We start from the raw sequence: 15278 nt of genomic DNA on the forward strand, positions 1-15278 counted from the left end.
TAGGCCTTGCCCTTTGAGGCAAGAAACATTCCCCTTGACATCACACTGGTTATTGCTGCTCGCCTATTTTGTTTTCCATGTCTTATGCCAGTTCTTTTGAAAACGCCTGTACAATATAGGTTTCTGTTCACCCCACAGTGGCCATTAGTTAAAAAGAAAGGGGGAATTGTTGGTATGCATGAGACCCCTTCTGTTTCATTTGGTTTAAATCCCCCCTGCTTAACAATATTCTATTTACATAACCACTTCATTCTATTTACATAACCACTGTTAACAAGTACCACCACCCTCCCTCCAGGGCATTGGTGGTTCAGTGATAGGATTCTCGCCTGCTCCACCCCCTCATTGTCACACTCTGATTTTCACCAGTCACTTTTCTCTCCACCCTCTCTATGTCACATCCTGTTTCCACCCTACTTGACAAGTATACATATAAAGACAGCATTGTGAGTTTTAGGGTACTTTAACTTGAGTTTAGCTTAGCTCGGCTTGGATTGTGCTGCATCCTGCATGAATAAAGAGATACTGCATACAACCCAGCCATGAGTCCCTGGTTGTCTGTTACCTGCCCGTGAAGCCAGCCCGGCGAAAACAACCTAGCCCGGCGAAAACAACAGATATCTTCGCCCACCCTGCCCAATGCTTGACGTCTTGTCACCCAATCTGGTCCCCTATGCCTACACTGAACTTCTCTGTTCCAGTCTCTTGGAAACAGAGTTGGCAGTCAGCTGAGGTAAAGAACAAACACCTCATCACAGACCCCTGCAAGCGTCAACCCAGCTTTGACCTAGCACGTTATGATTGGGCCCTCCTCAATCACTATTGAACAGGCCATGGCCGGTGCGCCACTATGTTCCATCGCTGGGGAGCCAGAGATGACCCGAATTGCCCCTGCGGCTACAGACAATGACCCACATAGTCAACGACTGCCACCTCTCCAGATTCAAAGGAGGTCTCGAAACTTTACATCAGGTTCAACCTGATGCTGTTGACTGGCTACGGAAGAAGGGCAAACGCTAGAAGAAGAACTGCCCAACCCCCTTTTTTATTTATTTATTTTTGTTTGTTTGTTTTTATTTGTTTTGCCTCCAGTGTTATTGCTGGGGCTCAGTGCCTGCACCACGAATCCACTGCTCCTGGAGGCTATTTTTCCCCCCTTTTGTTGCCCTGGTTGTTTTGTTGTTGTAGTTATTATTATTGTTTTTACTGTTGTTGTTGTTGGATAGGACAGAGAAAAATGGAGAAAGGAGGGGAAGACAGTGGGGGGGAGAGAAAGACAGACACCTGCAGACCTGCTTCACCACCTGTGAAGTGACTCCCCTGCAGGCGGGGAGCCGGGGGCTCGAACTGGCATCTTTACTCTGGTCCTTGCGCTTTGCACCACGTGTGCTTAACCGGCTGTGCTACCACCTGACTCCCTCTATTTTTTTATTTTAAATATTTTATTTATTTACTTAGAGAGCTACAGAGAGAGACACTATAACACTGCTTAGCCCTGGCTTATGGTGGTGCTGGGGGTTGAACCTGGGACCTCAGAGTTTCAGGCATGAAAATCATTTTCACAACCATTATGCTATCTCCTCAGCCCAAGTATGTATGTATGTATGTATGTATTTTCTTGCCACCAGGGTTATCACTGGGGCTCCTGGTGGTCATTTTTTTCCTTTCCTTTTTTTTTTTCTTTCTATTTTATTTGATAGGACAGAGAGAAATTGAGAGTGAAGGAGGAGACAGAGAGGGAGAGAGACATCTGCAGACCTGCTTCACCATTCATAAAATGTCCTCCCTGCAGGTAGGGAGCAGGGGCTTGAACCTGGATCCTTATGCATGGTAATGTGTGTGCTCACCTGGGTGCACCACCGCCTGGCCCCCTGGAAGGAATTTTTTAAAATGGGTTATCGCTGGGGCTCAGTGTCTGCACTACAAATCCACTGCTCCTGATGATCATTTTTTACTTTTTTTTTTTGGATACAACAGAGAGAAATGGAGAGAGGAGGGGAAGATAGGGAGGGGGAGAGAAAGATAGACACCTGCAGACCTGTTAAACCTGTTTCACTACCTGTGAAGTGACCCCCCCCCACCCCCCGCAGGTGGGGAGCCTGGGGCTCGAACTGGGATTCTTAAGCGGGTTCTTGTGCTTCACACTATGTGCGCTTAACCACACCAGAGGCAGCAGGGGTTTTGCGTTCACCAACGTGCTTTCACACCTTTACAAAGAAACAGCTTTTTTTTTTCCTGAGTTACTCCTCAGATGCTTTATAGGATACATCTGGCATTTAGACAAGGACCCAGGCCCAGGGTTCCTGCCCAGAGATTCCACTTCATTTTCTTAAAAAATAATTTGTTCTTTTTAAAATTTTGTTTATTTATTATTGGATAGAGATAACAGAATAAAATAATATATATATTTTTAAATATTTATTTATTTTCCCTTTTGTTGCCCTTGTTTTATTGTTGTAGTTATTGTTAATTGATGTTGTTGTTGGATAGGACAAAGAGAAATGGAGAGAGGAGGGGAAGACAGAGATGGGGAGAGATATATAGATACCTGCAGACCTGCTTCACCGCCTGTGAAGTGACTCCTCTGCAGGTGGGGAGCCGGGGGCTCGAACCGGGATCCTTATGCTGACCACCTGCACTTAACCTGCTGCTGAGCTACCGTCCAACTCCTAATATATATATTTTTAATTAGAGCACTGATCAGCTCTGGTTTATGGTGGTGCAGGGGACTGAACCTGGGCCTTTGGAGCCTCAGGCAAAATGTCTCTTTTGCATAACCATTATGCTATCTCCCCCACCCTAGAATAGAATAATAGAAATAACTGGATAGAAAGAAATTGAGAGGGGAGGGGGAGATAAATAAAGAGACAGTGAGACACCTGCAGTCCTGCTTCACCACTTGTAACAACATGTGTGCTTTGCCAAGTGCACCCCACCTGGCCCCTCCTGGGTCACCATTTGCAGCAGTCTTTAAGTGCAAGACTGAGGAGGTAATTCAATAGCAGAGCACAGCACTTGCACACACCCGGTTTTGGGTTCAATCCCCAGCACCTCTTATGCCAAAACTAAACAATTCTCTAGTTTCCCACCTTCTTATGAAATGAAACTTTTTTCAAGATATTTCCTTTTTTATTTTTAACCATAAACAAGTGAGGGAGAGTCTCACATGTGAGATGAACCAGAGCACACCATTCCAGTAAATGTGGTGCCAGGGATCAAACTAGGAGCTTTGGATGAGTGAGTCCTGTGCTCTACCAGCTGATCTATTACCCAGTCAAAAAGAAATGTTTTTTCTTTTTTTTTTCCCTGCCACCAGGGCTCTCACTGGGGCTCAGTGGCTGCACTAAGAACCCCCCAAGCCTGGGGACCATCATTTCTTCCCTTTTTTTTTTTAATCATCTAGGGCAGAGAAATTAGTGTGGAGGGGGAGACAGAGAGACACCTGCAGACCTGCTTCGCTGCTCATTAAGTGGGGACTGGGCGGTGGTGGTGGGGAGTTTCAAGCCTGGGTCTTTGCACACTGTAACATATGCACTTAACTCAGTTCACCACCATCTGGTCCCCAAGAAAGAAATTTTAGAAAGAAAAACTAAAAAGAAACTGCTGAGAATTGAAGCTGCAAGAAAAGTCCATGACCTCCACTCCGATGGCCTCCTATGTCATACGGACCTGCTCCCCACCTTCACCCAAGTCCAGTCACATGTGACCTGGGCCAAGGGCCTATCCTCTCCAGCTCACTGTGCACAGCTGGTCCTGGGACCTGCTTTTCCTGCCTTTGGGGGGATGGGTGTGTATAGTGAAATTGCTCCTTCAGCAGAGCCACCCCAGCCCCCAGCCTCTCCCACCCCATGCGAGCGCCCACACACGCACACACAAGACCCTGTGGAAGGAGCCACCTGCTGGCCCCCGTAGTTCTGTTCTCAGCAGAACACGCCAGCCTGGAGCTTGGCCACTGGCCCACTCTGGGGGGTGGGGTGGACACAGACAACCTCCCATGCTTCTCCCCCCATCTAGCTGCCCTCACTCCCTTCACCATTTGCATGTGACAAGTCAGAGCTGTGGGTGAAACCCTCTGTGCGCCTGAGCTGCTCCCCCCACCCTGTCCCCAGACACATAGCACTCCAGGTGCCTGCAGCTCTGGGGGAGCCCTCAGGGAAAGTGGGGGGGGGGTCCTCCTGATCCTTCTGGGAAGGGAGGCTGCACAGTCTCTCTGGGGTTCCTATCATGATGGGAGCTGGGGGGGGTGACTCAGTAATAAATTCTGCCCCCCACCCCCCATTATGTTCTGCAGGCTGACTCTGTGCCCCACCAAAGCCTATCTTTACCCCAACACCCCAGTCTTCTTCCTCATGCGGTGACCCCTCCCCTCCTGCTCAGGCCTGGGGGAAAGGAAGTGAGATACCCACAGCACAGGGGTGTGTGTGCAAGATGACTGAGCACAGGAAGCCTGAGTACCCTGGGGCCCACAGCCGCCCCTGAACCCCAGAACAGGGAGCTCCTCAGGAGGCCTTTCTTGACCTGGGGGGGGGGGGGGCGGTGCGCAGGCTCAGGGCAGGACTGAGCCTGGCACTTCCTTCCTCTGGGTTCAAATCTGCACTGGCATTGGCGCACTCTCTGCGGCTGTCGATTGCCTGGGGTACAGGAGACGCCTGAGGTGGGGGGAGGCGCTCCTGTCCCCTCACGGCTGGGGAGCAGCATAACCCACGCACCGGGTGTCACGCAACTTTTATTGAGTTTATTGAGGGGATGATGCATGACAGGGGGCGAGGGCATCCAAGGTCGTTGGTTCACAGTCACTTTGGCACACACAGGGGAGTCGTCTCGGAAGGAGGAGGAACCGGGGCAAGTGGCGGAGACGACGCCGGGAAACACACGTACAAAACACTCAAGAGTGAAAGGAGGAGTCCCTGATAAAAAAAACCAAAGTGCAGCAGCAGACAGAGCGCCGCCCGGGCGCGGCCCGGGGTTAACAGTCGAGCGCGAGTGGCCGGGCTCACACATCGCGACCGGTATTTACATAACAGTGACCTGCGCCGGGAGGGGCCAAGGCCCGGGGCTGGGGGCTACCGACAGGGGAGGGGCCGGGGGCCGGGGGCCGGGGGCAGGGGACAGGGGCGGGGGCGGGGCTGGGCGGCACCCCCTATAAGGCAGCGCTGCGGGGGGCGCCCCAGGGCTCCGCCAACAGTCAGCGCCGAGTGGGCCTCGGGTGGGGTCTGTACGGGCCCCCCCAACACGGGGAGCCAAGCCCCCCACCCTTCGCCCCGGATCTGGACGCCTTTTCCTTGGCAAAAAAAGGGGGGTGGGTGAAGGGGTGCCTCTCCCTCGTTTCCCCCCCTCCTGACTCCCCACCAGCTGCCTCCTGGGTGGTCTCCCCCTCCCCCACCCTCGGAAGCCCATCCTGTTACCTTTCAACTTTAAGGCATTTTTCTACATAGTTTTGTCTAAGCAAAAAAAGCAATAAAAATTGAGGTAATTCTGTAAGTTGTCAACAAGAGGGCGCCAGACGCTCGCCCACCCCCCCCCCCCCACGGCCAATCCCCACCGCACCCCAGGGTGGGGCCGCGCGCGCACAAGGAGGAGACGGAAAGGCCGTGGAGCCCAGGGACGGAGGGTGGACACGGCGCGGGGACCCAGAGCTGTGGACACTGGACACGAAGGCCACGGGGAGCAGCCACAGTCTCACGAGTCAAGAGGACACACCCAGCGCAGGGGGCAGCAGCAGCAACAGCAGAGGCGGCGGGGAGCCCCCAACATACCGCCTGGGGGGGCAGGCCGCACCCCCCGAGAGCCCCTCAGGGCCCTTCCTCGCTGGAAAGGGGACAAGGCCGGCTTCCCCTGGATGTCCGACCTGCAGCTCCAGCCGGCGGATGGGATGTCACCAACCAAGAGGTCCCCTTCGCACTCTGGCCTCTGGCCCCTCCAGCACCACGACAGATCTTTGCCCCTTTACAAGCCATGGCGACCAGGTGCCGGCCCCACAACAAGAGGCTGGACCCGCCAGAGAGGCTGGTCCTCGAGGCTGGGCAGCCAGGAGGCTCCAAGGAGACAGCCGAGCACAGAGGCCCGGGAGAAAAGAGACTGAACCCAGAGGGCTCGGAGGAGTCAGGGCAGCTTTCCATAGAGAGAGAGCAGCGGTGCCCAGGGCAAGCTCCACAGGGCACAGGGCATGCAGGGCAGGACAGAGGCAGAGTTATAAACGGGCCGGTTACTTGACGATGTCTTCTGTGCCGGAGAGTCGGGGTCTGGACGGGACAGCCACTGGACCACATAGCTCTTCTTGGAGGTGTTTCCTGGGGGGGGGGGGCAGAGAATGGGGCTTTGGTGGTGGGGAAGGGGCTCTAGTTTGGGACCCTCTCCCCACACACCCACTGCAGGCAAAGTGGGCCCCATAGCTCTCGACTTGGGGACAGGGCACGAGGAAGGTTTCAAATCCCCAGGGGTGGCATTGCAAGGCTGGGTCCCAAGTGTACCCATCCCAGCCCACTCGTGCTGCTCACCCCAAGTCTCAGCTACAACCTGTACCTCTCACAGCCCTGCCAGGTATCTGGAGCCCTATGCCCTGACCCCACCCCCACCCCCAGTGGTAACCTGCTCCTGGGCTGGGCAGTGTCCCCATAGGGGACCATGAACCTGAATCCACCCTCCAGGCAGAGATGGACCCCCTGGGTAACTCCCCCCCTTAGAAAGGACTCACAGTGGAATCCACATCTTGAGCTATTTGGGGGGACCTCCTTGCCCCAGAGAAAGGACTCACGGTGAAGCCATGTCTTGAGCTATTTTGGGGACCCAAAAAGGTGGTGCCTGTCTTTTTCAGCATCAAGGACCCCCACTCACATGGGTTGAGCCACCCTGTGTGGCCGGGCTGGGCCTGGGTCTGGGTCTCCTGGGTCAGCAGACATGGGCCTGTCCACTCTCACTGGCTTGGCCTGGCGGTGAGCCAAGCACAGCCAGCCCCTCCCTCCTCTCCGGGTGAATGTGTGTGTGTGTGTGTGTGTGTGTGTGTGTGTGTGTGTGTGTGTGTTGGGTCCCCAGCCCCAGCTGGGAAGAGCTGACGCATCCACCTTCATAGGGGAAGGGCCCAGGGACAGTGGGGGGCTTACGGGGACAGGGACCCAGCCTGCAGATGCGCGCCGTCTCGGGCCGCTCTTCCTCGCAGACCCCAAAGCTGTTGTCCGCAGTGCGGCAGAGCACTGGCCGCTCCTGGGTGCCATTGCCACAGGTTACCGAGCACTGTGGGAGAGGGTAGAGTGAACGCAGGCCTAGGGGATCCCTCGGCCCCTGTGTGAGGAGCACCTGGACACTGATCCCTGGCTCCCTGCAGCCTCCCCCATGAGGTTTCATCTCCCCAGTCTACTCTACCCTGTGTGTTCATTGTGATGGGCCAAGACCACATCTCTGAACCTGAGGCTGGTCCTGGGTATCCCTGAGCCCCTCAGACCTGAGGGTTGACTGTCAGCCCTCAGGACAACCCCACTTGCCCCCAAGCCCTCTTTGCTTATTCTTTCTCCCTTCCTTCTTTGCTTGCTTCCTAGCATTTATTTTAATGAAAGAAAGAGAGGAAGGAAGGAAGGAAGGGAGGAAGGAAGGAGGAAAGAGACATAGCTCTGCTCAGCTCAGGCTGATGGTGGTGCTGGGGATTGAGCCTGGGGCCTCAGAGTCTCGGGCATGAGACAGAATTTGAGAGGGGTGGGGGAGACAGAGAGACGGAGAGAGACACCTGCAGCCCTGCTTCACCACTCGTGAAGTTTCCCCCTGCAGGTGGGACCTGGGGCTTGAACTCAGGTCTTTGCCCACTGTAATGTATGCGTTTAACCGGGTGTGCCACAGTCTGGCCCGGGCATGAGAGTCTTTTGCAGAACCACGATGCTGTCTCCCCAGTCCTGAATTACTACTTTTGCATGAGTTTGACCATGTCCATGTCTGAGCCTTTTCTGCAGCCCAGCCACCTTCTCATGAGAACCTCCATTACCCGGGCTGGAACCCCGGGTTTCCCTTCCTATTCCAGATCCCCCTGACTCTCCTGGGATTCCAGACCCTGTAGACAGGAGAGCCTCACCTTGCAGTGTAGACATGCAATTCCACCTGGTCTCTCAGTGGACACAGACCACCCTGGCACCCACCCATGGTGGCCCTGAGGTCTAAGGGTTGGGGCTCAGAGTGGGAACTGCCTCCAGGCCAAAGTGGGCCCCAGATGCTCATCCCCACCCAGGTTCATGAGGCCTCAGGGTTGGGGTGGGGATCAGGAGTGGGGGTGGGGGGTTAGCTGGGTCCAGGCGGGTTTGGAAGCTCAGGCCTCGGGGTGGGAGGTGCTCACCTGGGACCAGGGCCCCGCCCTCCAGCGGCCAGGACAGAGCACGCGGTTGCATGCACGGCGGCCCTCGGGCCGGGCGTCGTTGCAGTGCTTGGTGTGCACTGAACGCGTGGTGTTGTCCAGCAGGGGCTGCACGCACCGCACCGCCCGCGCCTGCGAGCCCGTTCGCCCGCAGCTCTGGCTGCACGGCTCCCACTCGCCTGTCACCCACCTGCCGGCAGAGGGCGCTGTCAGGGACCAGCGCAGCGGGGCAGGCGGAGAGAGACCGCCCTGGGTCCACAAGCACCCTTCCTTCTCTGTCCTCACTGGAGTGCTCTGCCGCTGGCTACATCCAGTGGGTGACCACGTCTACCCCTCTTCAGGCTACACAACTGGGGTTGCCAGGCTGACCCCCCCCCCATACCCTCCACCCCTGGGAGCCGGTGGTGTGTCCTACAGGCTCCCTGTGGGGGAGCACTCACACTGGCTGGGAGCATTCCTGGGGGTTGCAGGTGCGACGGATGGGCTTGGGCTTGGCCAGGGCATCACAGAAGTCACGGTGCACCATCTTGTGGTCCAGCCGGCGCCGGCAGCCATACTTGGTGAACTGGGATCCTGGGGGAAGACGAGGTTTCACTGGGGTTCGACTGGTGGGCCAGAGCCCTCAACCCACAGCCTTGGCCCACCAAGGCTCTGGAGACGACTGGCCTGCGGTCCACACATCACCCCAGACTAAGCCAGGACAAGAGGGGGCCCTCACTGAATGTGTCTCCCCCTCCCCACCCTTCCCTGAACTTTAGGCTAGCATGCACACAGGGTGTGGGGAGAGGGGTTGGCCTGACAATCCTCCCAACACCTCTCAGGCAGCAGTTCTAACCTGGGATGACAGTGTACCCCCCCCCGCCCCAGGACATTCTGGGGAGTCACGGGGGTGGGCAGGATTATTGCTAGGGCTCAGTGCCTGCACTACAAATCTACCACTTCTGTGGCCATTTTTTTCTGGATAGGACAGAGAGAAATTGAGAGAGAGAGAGAGAAAGACAGACACCTTCAGATCTGCTTCACCACTTGTGAAGTGCTTCTGGCATTTACTGGGTAGAGAGGCTTGAGGTGCTGCTCAACCCTCCAAGGCACAGTTCAGCAACCCCCTCCCCTGCCATGACAGGCTGTAATGAACCCCAATGTCAACAGTACTCAGAGAGTGGAATCCCAGCCTGGTGGTCAAGACACTTGAGGCTGTGGCCAGGCAGTAGGTGGAGGCTGAGCAGACAGTGGACAGGGCTTGTGGGCCACATGGCATGTACAAAGACCCTGGGGCAGAGGTATGGAAAAGCACCCAGGGGCAGCGTGGCCAGGGCCAGCCGGGAGTGTGGCTTTTATTCCAAAGCGGTGACACCAGGAAGGGCTCTTTAACATGTCACTTGGGCAAGTGAGAAGGGAGTGCAGATACACAGGGCCAGGACTAGAAAGGCAGGAACAGTCAGTGACCAAGGAACAGACACAGGAGAGGGCTGTGGGCAGAGCCTTCTCTGGGGGAAATGGTGGGGCGGCATTACAAGAGGAGCCTTCCTGGGCCAGGGGCACCCCATTCCTAGACAAACCCCTCTGTCTTGTGGGTGTGACAGGCAGCGTGGCATATGCAGAGCCTCAGTTATGGCCACCAGGTGTCCCAAGCCAAGCTGTCCACTCCAGCCTTAACACACACACACACACACACACACACACACACACACACACACACACACGCCCAGCAAGGGCCAGGCTGGCAGATGCAGAGACCCCTCACACTCCTTCAGTACCCTTGAGCACCCACTTCCCAGTCTGCTTTCCACCTCCCTCCCTAGCTGGGCTAGACCCCTGTCATCCAGGCCAGGCCACTGCCATGGCCTCCCTGGTCCCCAGGGCCAGTGCCAACCCACACCAGGAGGGAGCCCAGCCCAGCCCCTTGACCTCCTAGTGGGGCTGAGGACCCAGCCCATAGCCACTGGCTGGAGTCACCCAGCCCAGCAGAGCCTCACCCCCGCCACAAGGCTTGGAGCAGGGCGTCCATTTCTTCAGTGCCCACTCGTGGCCCAGGGCATGGTCCTCCAGCACGTTGTTGTCATCCACGTTGAGCGAATCCTCGTGGATCATATACTTGTAAGTCAGCGAAATCCGGCCATCTCCCTGCGGGATGACCTGCAGTACCCACCACACAGATGGATGGATGTACCCTTCCCAGGCAGCCCGGGCCGCTCAGGGCCAAATCACACTAAGTGTCTCCCAGAATCCACCATCACAGGGGCCTGTCCCGCCAGCCTCCAGGGCAGGTGTTCTCAGCTGCAGTGTCTAAAGCCTCCTTACTCAGGGATCTGGAGCAGTAGCAACCTGGTTGAGTGCACACATTTACCATGCACAAGGACCTGGGTTCAAGTCCCCGGTCCCCACCTGCAGGGGAGGAAGCCTCACGAGCAGGAAAGCAGGGCTGCAGGTATCTCTCTTTCTCTCTCCTTTATTTCTGCCTCCCGTCTCAATGTCTCTCTGTTCTATCAAATGAAAAGCAGAAAAAATTAATTAAAAATAAAATAAGGGGCTGGGTGGTGGTGCACCTGGTTGAGTGCAAATGTTTCATAATGACTAGGGTTTGAGCCCCTGCTGGGGGGAAGCTTCAGGAGTGGTAAAACAGGTCTGCAAGTGTCTCTTTCTATCCCTCTCTCTCCACCCCTCCCTTCTCAGTTGCTTTCTCTCCTAGCCAACAAAATAGAAATAAAAGAAGGAAAAAAAGAAAGAAAGAAAGAAAGAAAGAAAGAAAGAAAGAAAGAAAGAAAGAAACTGGCCACTGGAATTAGTGGATTTATAGTGCCAGGACCAAGCCCCAGCCGTAACCCTGGTAACAATTAAAAATGTTATTTAAAAAAAAATTTTTTTGGACTGAGAGAAATGGAGAGAGGAGAGGAAGTCAGAGAGAGGGAGAGAAAGACAGACACCTGCAGACCTGCTTCACCACTTGTAGAGCGACTCCCCTGCAGGTGGGGAGCCGGGAGCTCAAACAGGGATCCCTCACCTGCCCTTGCACTTTGTGACACGTGCAGTCATCCCACTGCACTACCACCCGGCCCCCCAATATTTTTAAATTTTTATTTACTTATTATTGTATAGAGACAGAGAGGAACTGAGAAAGGGAGGGGGAGATAGAGAGGTAAAGAGAGACACCTGCAGCCCTGATTTACCACTTAGGAAGCTTTCACCCTTTAGGTGGGAGCCAGGAGCTTGAACCTGGGTGCTTGTGCACTGTGATGTGTGCGCTTAACCTGGTGTGCCACTGCCAGGCCCCTAAAAGAACTTTATTAAATAAAAAATAAAGCTAAAAAAATATAACAACTAGGGAGTCGGGCTGTAGCGCAGCGGGTTAAGCGCAGGTGGCGCAAAGCACAAGGACCGGCATAAGGATCCCGGTTCGGATCCCGGTTCGAACCCCGGCTCCCCACCTGCAGGGGAGTCGCTTCAAAGGGGGTGAAGCAGGTCTGCAGGTGTCTATCTTTCTCTCCTCCTCTCTGTCTTCCCCTCCCTCTCTCCGTTTCTCTCTGTCCTATCCAACAACGACAACAACAATAATAACTACAACAATAAAACAACAAGGGCCACAAAAGGGAATAAATAAATAAAATAAATATAGATAAATAAATAAATAAATAAATAAAACAACAAAAAACCCTTTCCCCCCATACTCTGTACTGTTGCTACATTAACACCAGGCCCTAACTCACTCCCAAGGGAAGCCCAGGGCACCCATAGCTCCCAGCCCAGAGCAGCCCCGAGCACTCCAGGATCCAGCATTCTGCCACGCAGGGGGACGCAGAGCTTAGAGGTCACCCCCGAAAGCCAGAGATGCAGAGAACCTGCACAAACCAGACTAGGAGCGGACTCTTCCTCACAGTGTGGCTTTGCACCCTCTGACTGGGGCTATGTGCAGACACCGACCTTCCTCCCTGCTCCAAGACCAGTTGAGAATGACCCTGGAAAGCACCTTCCTGATTGATCACCAATGCACTTCCAGTGCGAGGGAGATGAAGGAGATCCTATGTGGTGCCTTGGGCAGAAGCAGAGGGAGCTCCATGGAGTGTGGAGTGGTGCTCTGGCTCCTCTCTCTCTCTCCCTCTCTCACTCACCCACTCACGGAATTAGAAAGTAGAAGTCAGGGTTGGAGAGTCATCCTGACACTACATACAAAAATAAGCAAAGATTTCAGCAGGGAGGAGGTGAAGTCATCAAAGCAGAGATGGCAGGCACCCAGGCTTATGCACCTCGGGGATGCAGAGAGGCTCAGGATTCCCAGACACTCCTCGTGCTCCTCCCCCAGTGCTCATGGGCTTTCTGCTTAAGCTGCTGGCAGGCCCGGACCCTGCCCAACTCACCAGGACAGTGATGGAACCGTAGAGGGGGCCCGTGGTCTGCAGCGTCTCCCGGCCGTCCTCGTCACGGTACTCCCACTCCACACCCATGGCAATGAAGGACTTGGAGTTGGGGTCCAGGTCAGCCTCTTCGTTTAGGATGAACTTGCCTGTCTCCAGGTTCTTGACAGCTGAGAACAGCAGAGGGGACCCCCAGCACTGTGGTCACTCAGGGGTAGAGGGGTCTCCCTTCTGAGAGCTGGGGGTGTGCACGTCTTAGACACAAGTCCCCCCATAACTTGGGAGGAAGCCCTGGACATGCAGCAAATGGACAGGGACCCCGGGCCCCTGAGCACCCCCAGAGGCCATGGACATGTGCTGGCTGGGCCCAGACTCACCCAGGTGGTGGCTGGTGGAGCCTGTCTCCTGAATGAGCAGGTGTCTAGCTCCAGCTGGAATCTCAAACATCTTAATGTAACCTGTATTGGGGGGGGGGAGGGTGGACACACTGCAGTGAGAAGTGGGGGTTGGTCACTGGAGTGTGGACCACATGAGGGTGGGCCTGGAAGGTGGGTCCAAGGATATCAGGACCTTGTGGGCTCAGGTTGTCTGCTCACAAAGGGAACCACAGGGAGGGGCTCTGTGACTGCACCCTTTCTTTCTTTTTTAAATTTATTTATAAAATGAAATATTGACAAGGCCATAGGATAAGAGGGGTACAATTCCACACAATTCACACCACCAAAACGCCATATTCAGTCCCCTCCCTTGATAGCTTTCCTATTCTTTATCCCTCTGGGAGTCTGGATCCAGGGACACTGTGCTGTACCTCTTCTTTCATCTTCACTCCCAGCTGCATTCTCTCTCTTAAATATTTTATTTATTTATTTATCTATGAGAGGGGTAGGAGGAGAGAGAGAATGAACCATACATCATTCTGGTACATGTGCTGCTGGGGATTGAACTCAGGACCTCATGCTTGAGAGTCCAATGCTTTATCTACTGTGCCACCTCCTGGACCACCCCACCTGCTCTCTGGGCCTCCCTTGGGGAAGTCCTCATGGGGGTCTCTAGAGTCTAAGACACCAAGTTTAGTGGGAGAGCAGCCTGCCTGCACTCCCTGGTTCACAACCATTTGCAAACCACAGGGTGTGGGCTCCCATGCTACCACCCCAACTCTGCCTCTTTCCAAAGACACAGACCTAGCTGTTGTCTCCCATTTCAGAGGCGCAGGGCCAGGAGGAGGTGCTGCTCTGAGCCTGACCAGAGGGTGGTTTCCCCAAAGCCCACCTCTACCGGGGACCCCAAAGATCTCCAGCCCCTCCCACTGGGGACAGACTGACTGTGTCCTATAATCAAAGAATCATATCTCTGTGCTGCCTCTTCTTGTCAAAATTGAGCTGTATGCTCTAGGATTAAGGGAGCAAAATTACAAGGTCGAGATCAAGGCTTATAACTCAAAGGTGTGTGAACAGGAGGAGACACTCAATTAGCTTGGATTGGGCCAAAGTTGAGGAGGAAGGGAATTGCTTTGTACTGATAAGGACATTTGACACCTGGCTGGACAGAAATGAAGCCCTGCTTGACAGATAAACAACCTATCTGTTCATGACCACACAGAAAAATACCCCAGTAGGGGCAGTTATGAAATGTTATGAAATAAGGATCTAACTATTCTGTTTCTTATAAGTGTTTCAACAACAAATCCATACGAGTTCTACTAATTAAATGGTAATACCACTTCCCTAGCTAATTTCTGGGCTTTCTTGTCTAGTCAACTGGTCCACTTTCTACTCTACTACAGCACCACATATGGTAGAGTGCACATGTTACAAGGACCCAGGTTCAAGTCTTTGCTCCTCACTTGCAGGGGGGAGCTTCACGAGCAATGGAGAAGTGCTGCAGAAATGCCTCCTCCTCCTCCTTTCTCTCTCTCTCCTTCCCTCTTTCCCCTCTCAATTTCTTTCTGTCCTATCAAATAAGAGAAAAGAAATTAAAAAAAGACTGGCCTCCAGGATTGATGGGTTTGTTGTGCAGGTACCAAACCCCAGCGATAACCCTGGTAGCATAAACACCAGAGGGGGTAGATAGCATAATGGTTAGTGCAAAGAGACTCTCATGCCTGAGGCTCTGAAGTCCCAGGTTCAGTCCCCTGCCCCACCATAAGCCAAAGCTGTGCAGTGCTCTGGTATTTCTCTCTGTGTCTTTCTCTCTCTCTGCATCTCTCTCAAAAATAAAATAAAATACTTTTTAAAAAAGTAAATAAATAAACAAACACACAAACAGGCCCTAATCTTCTGTGCACACTCATTATTCTTCAGCTGCACCTGCCCACCTCCACCGAGCCATAAACATAGTGATTTTCCTGAAAAACTAGACCCAGGTGGATTGTTCCTTCACAAATTCTGCTGGGGGCAGGACCGCAGTCCCATGTTCTTTCTCTGGAGCTTCTAACTTGCAGGTTGTTTCCCTGCCAACAAAGCCCTTTGTTTCTACACAGCAGATTTTTGAGTGGCCATTCCCAGTTCACAGCCTATGCTGACCAGCTGGGTGGTGATGGTGGGGTGTCTTGCTGGCAGCCAACCAAGGGTAGAGGGCACAGGCCAGCTGGGCAGCTC

The 15278-nt window shown here is 54.1% G+C and overlaps 1 protein-coding gene across 2 annotated transcripts in view; it reads right to left on the reverse strand.

The window, feature by feature from the left end:
• ADAMTS2 (ADAM metallopeptidase with thrombospondin type 1 motif 2) overlaps window positions 1–15278 on the reverse strand; it is a 150957-nt gene that overhangs the window by 8114 nt on the left and 127565 nt on the right. For both annotated transcript variants that reach the window (XM_060197312.1, XM_060197311.1), the window contains 7 exons: window positions 13059–13139; window positions 12685–12851; window positions 10309–10468; window positions 8773–8905; window positions 8315–8522; window positions 7101–7230; window positions 6210–6290 (listed from right to left, as the gene is read on the reverse strand). In XM_060197312.1, coding sequence (XP_060053295.1) covers window positions 6210–6290; window positions 7101–7230; window positions 8315–8522; window positions 8773–8905; window positions 10309–10468; window positions 12685–12851; window positions 13059–13139 — 960 coding nt within the window. The remainder of the gene's footprint in view (window positions 1–6209; window positions 6291–7100; window positions 7231–8314; window positions 8523–8772; window positions 8906–10308; window positions 10469–12684; window positions 12852–13058; window positions 13140–15278) is intronic.

The sequence above is a fragment of the Erinaceus europaeus genome, chromosome 9 (assembly GCF_950295315.1).
Source record: "Erinaceus europaeus chromosome 9, mEriEur2.1, whole genome shotgun sequence".
NCBI classification, from domain to species: domain Eukaryota; kingdom Metazoa; phylum Chordata; class Mammalia; order Eulipotyphla; family Erinaceidae; genus Erinaceus; species Erinaceus europaeus.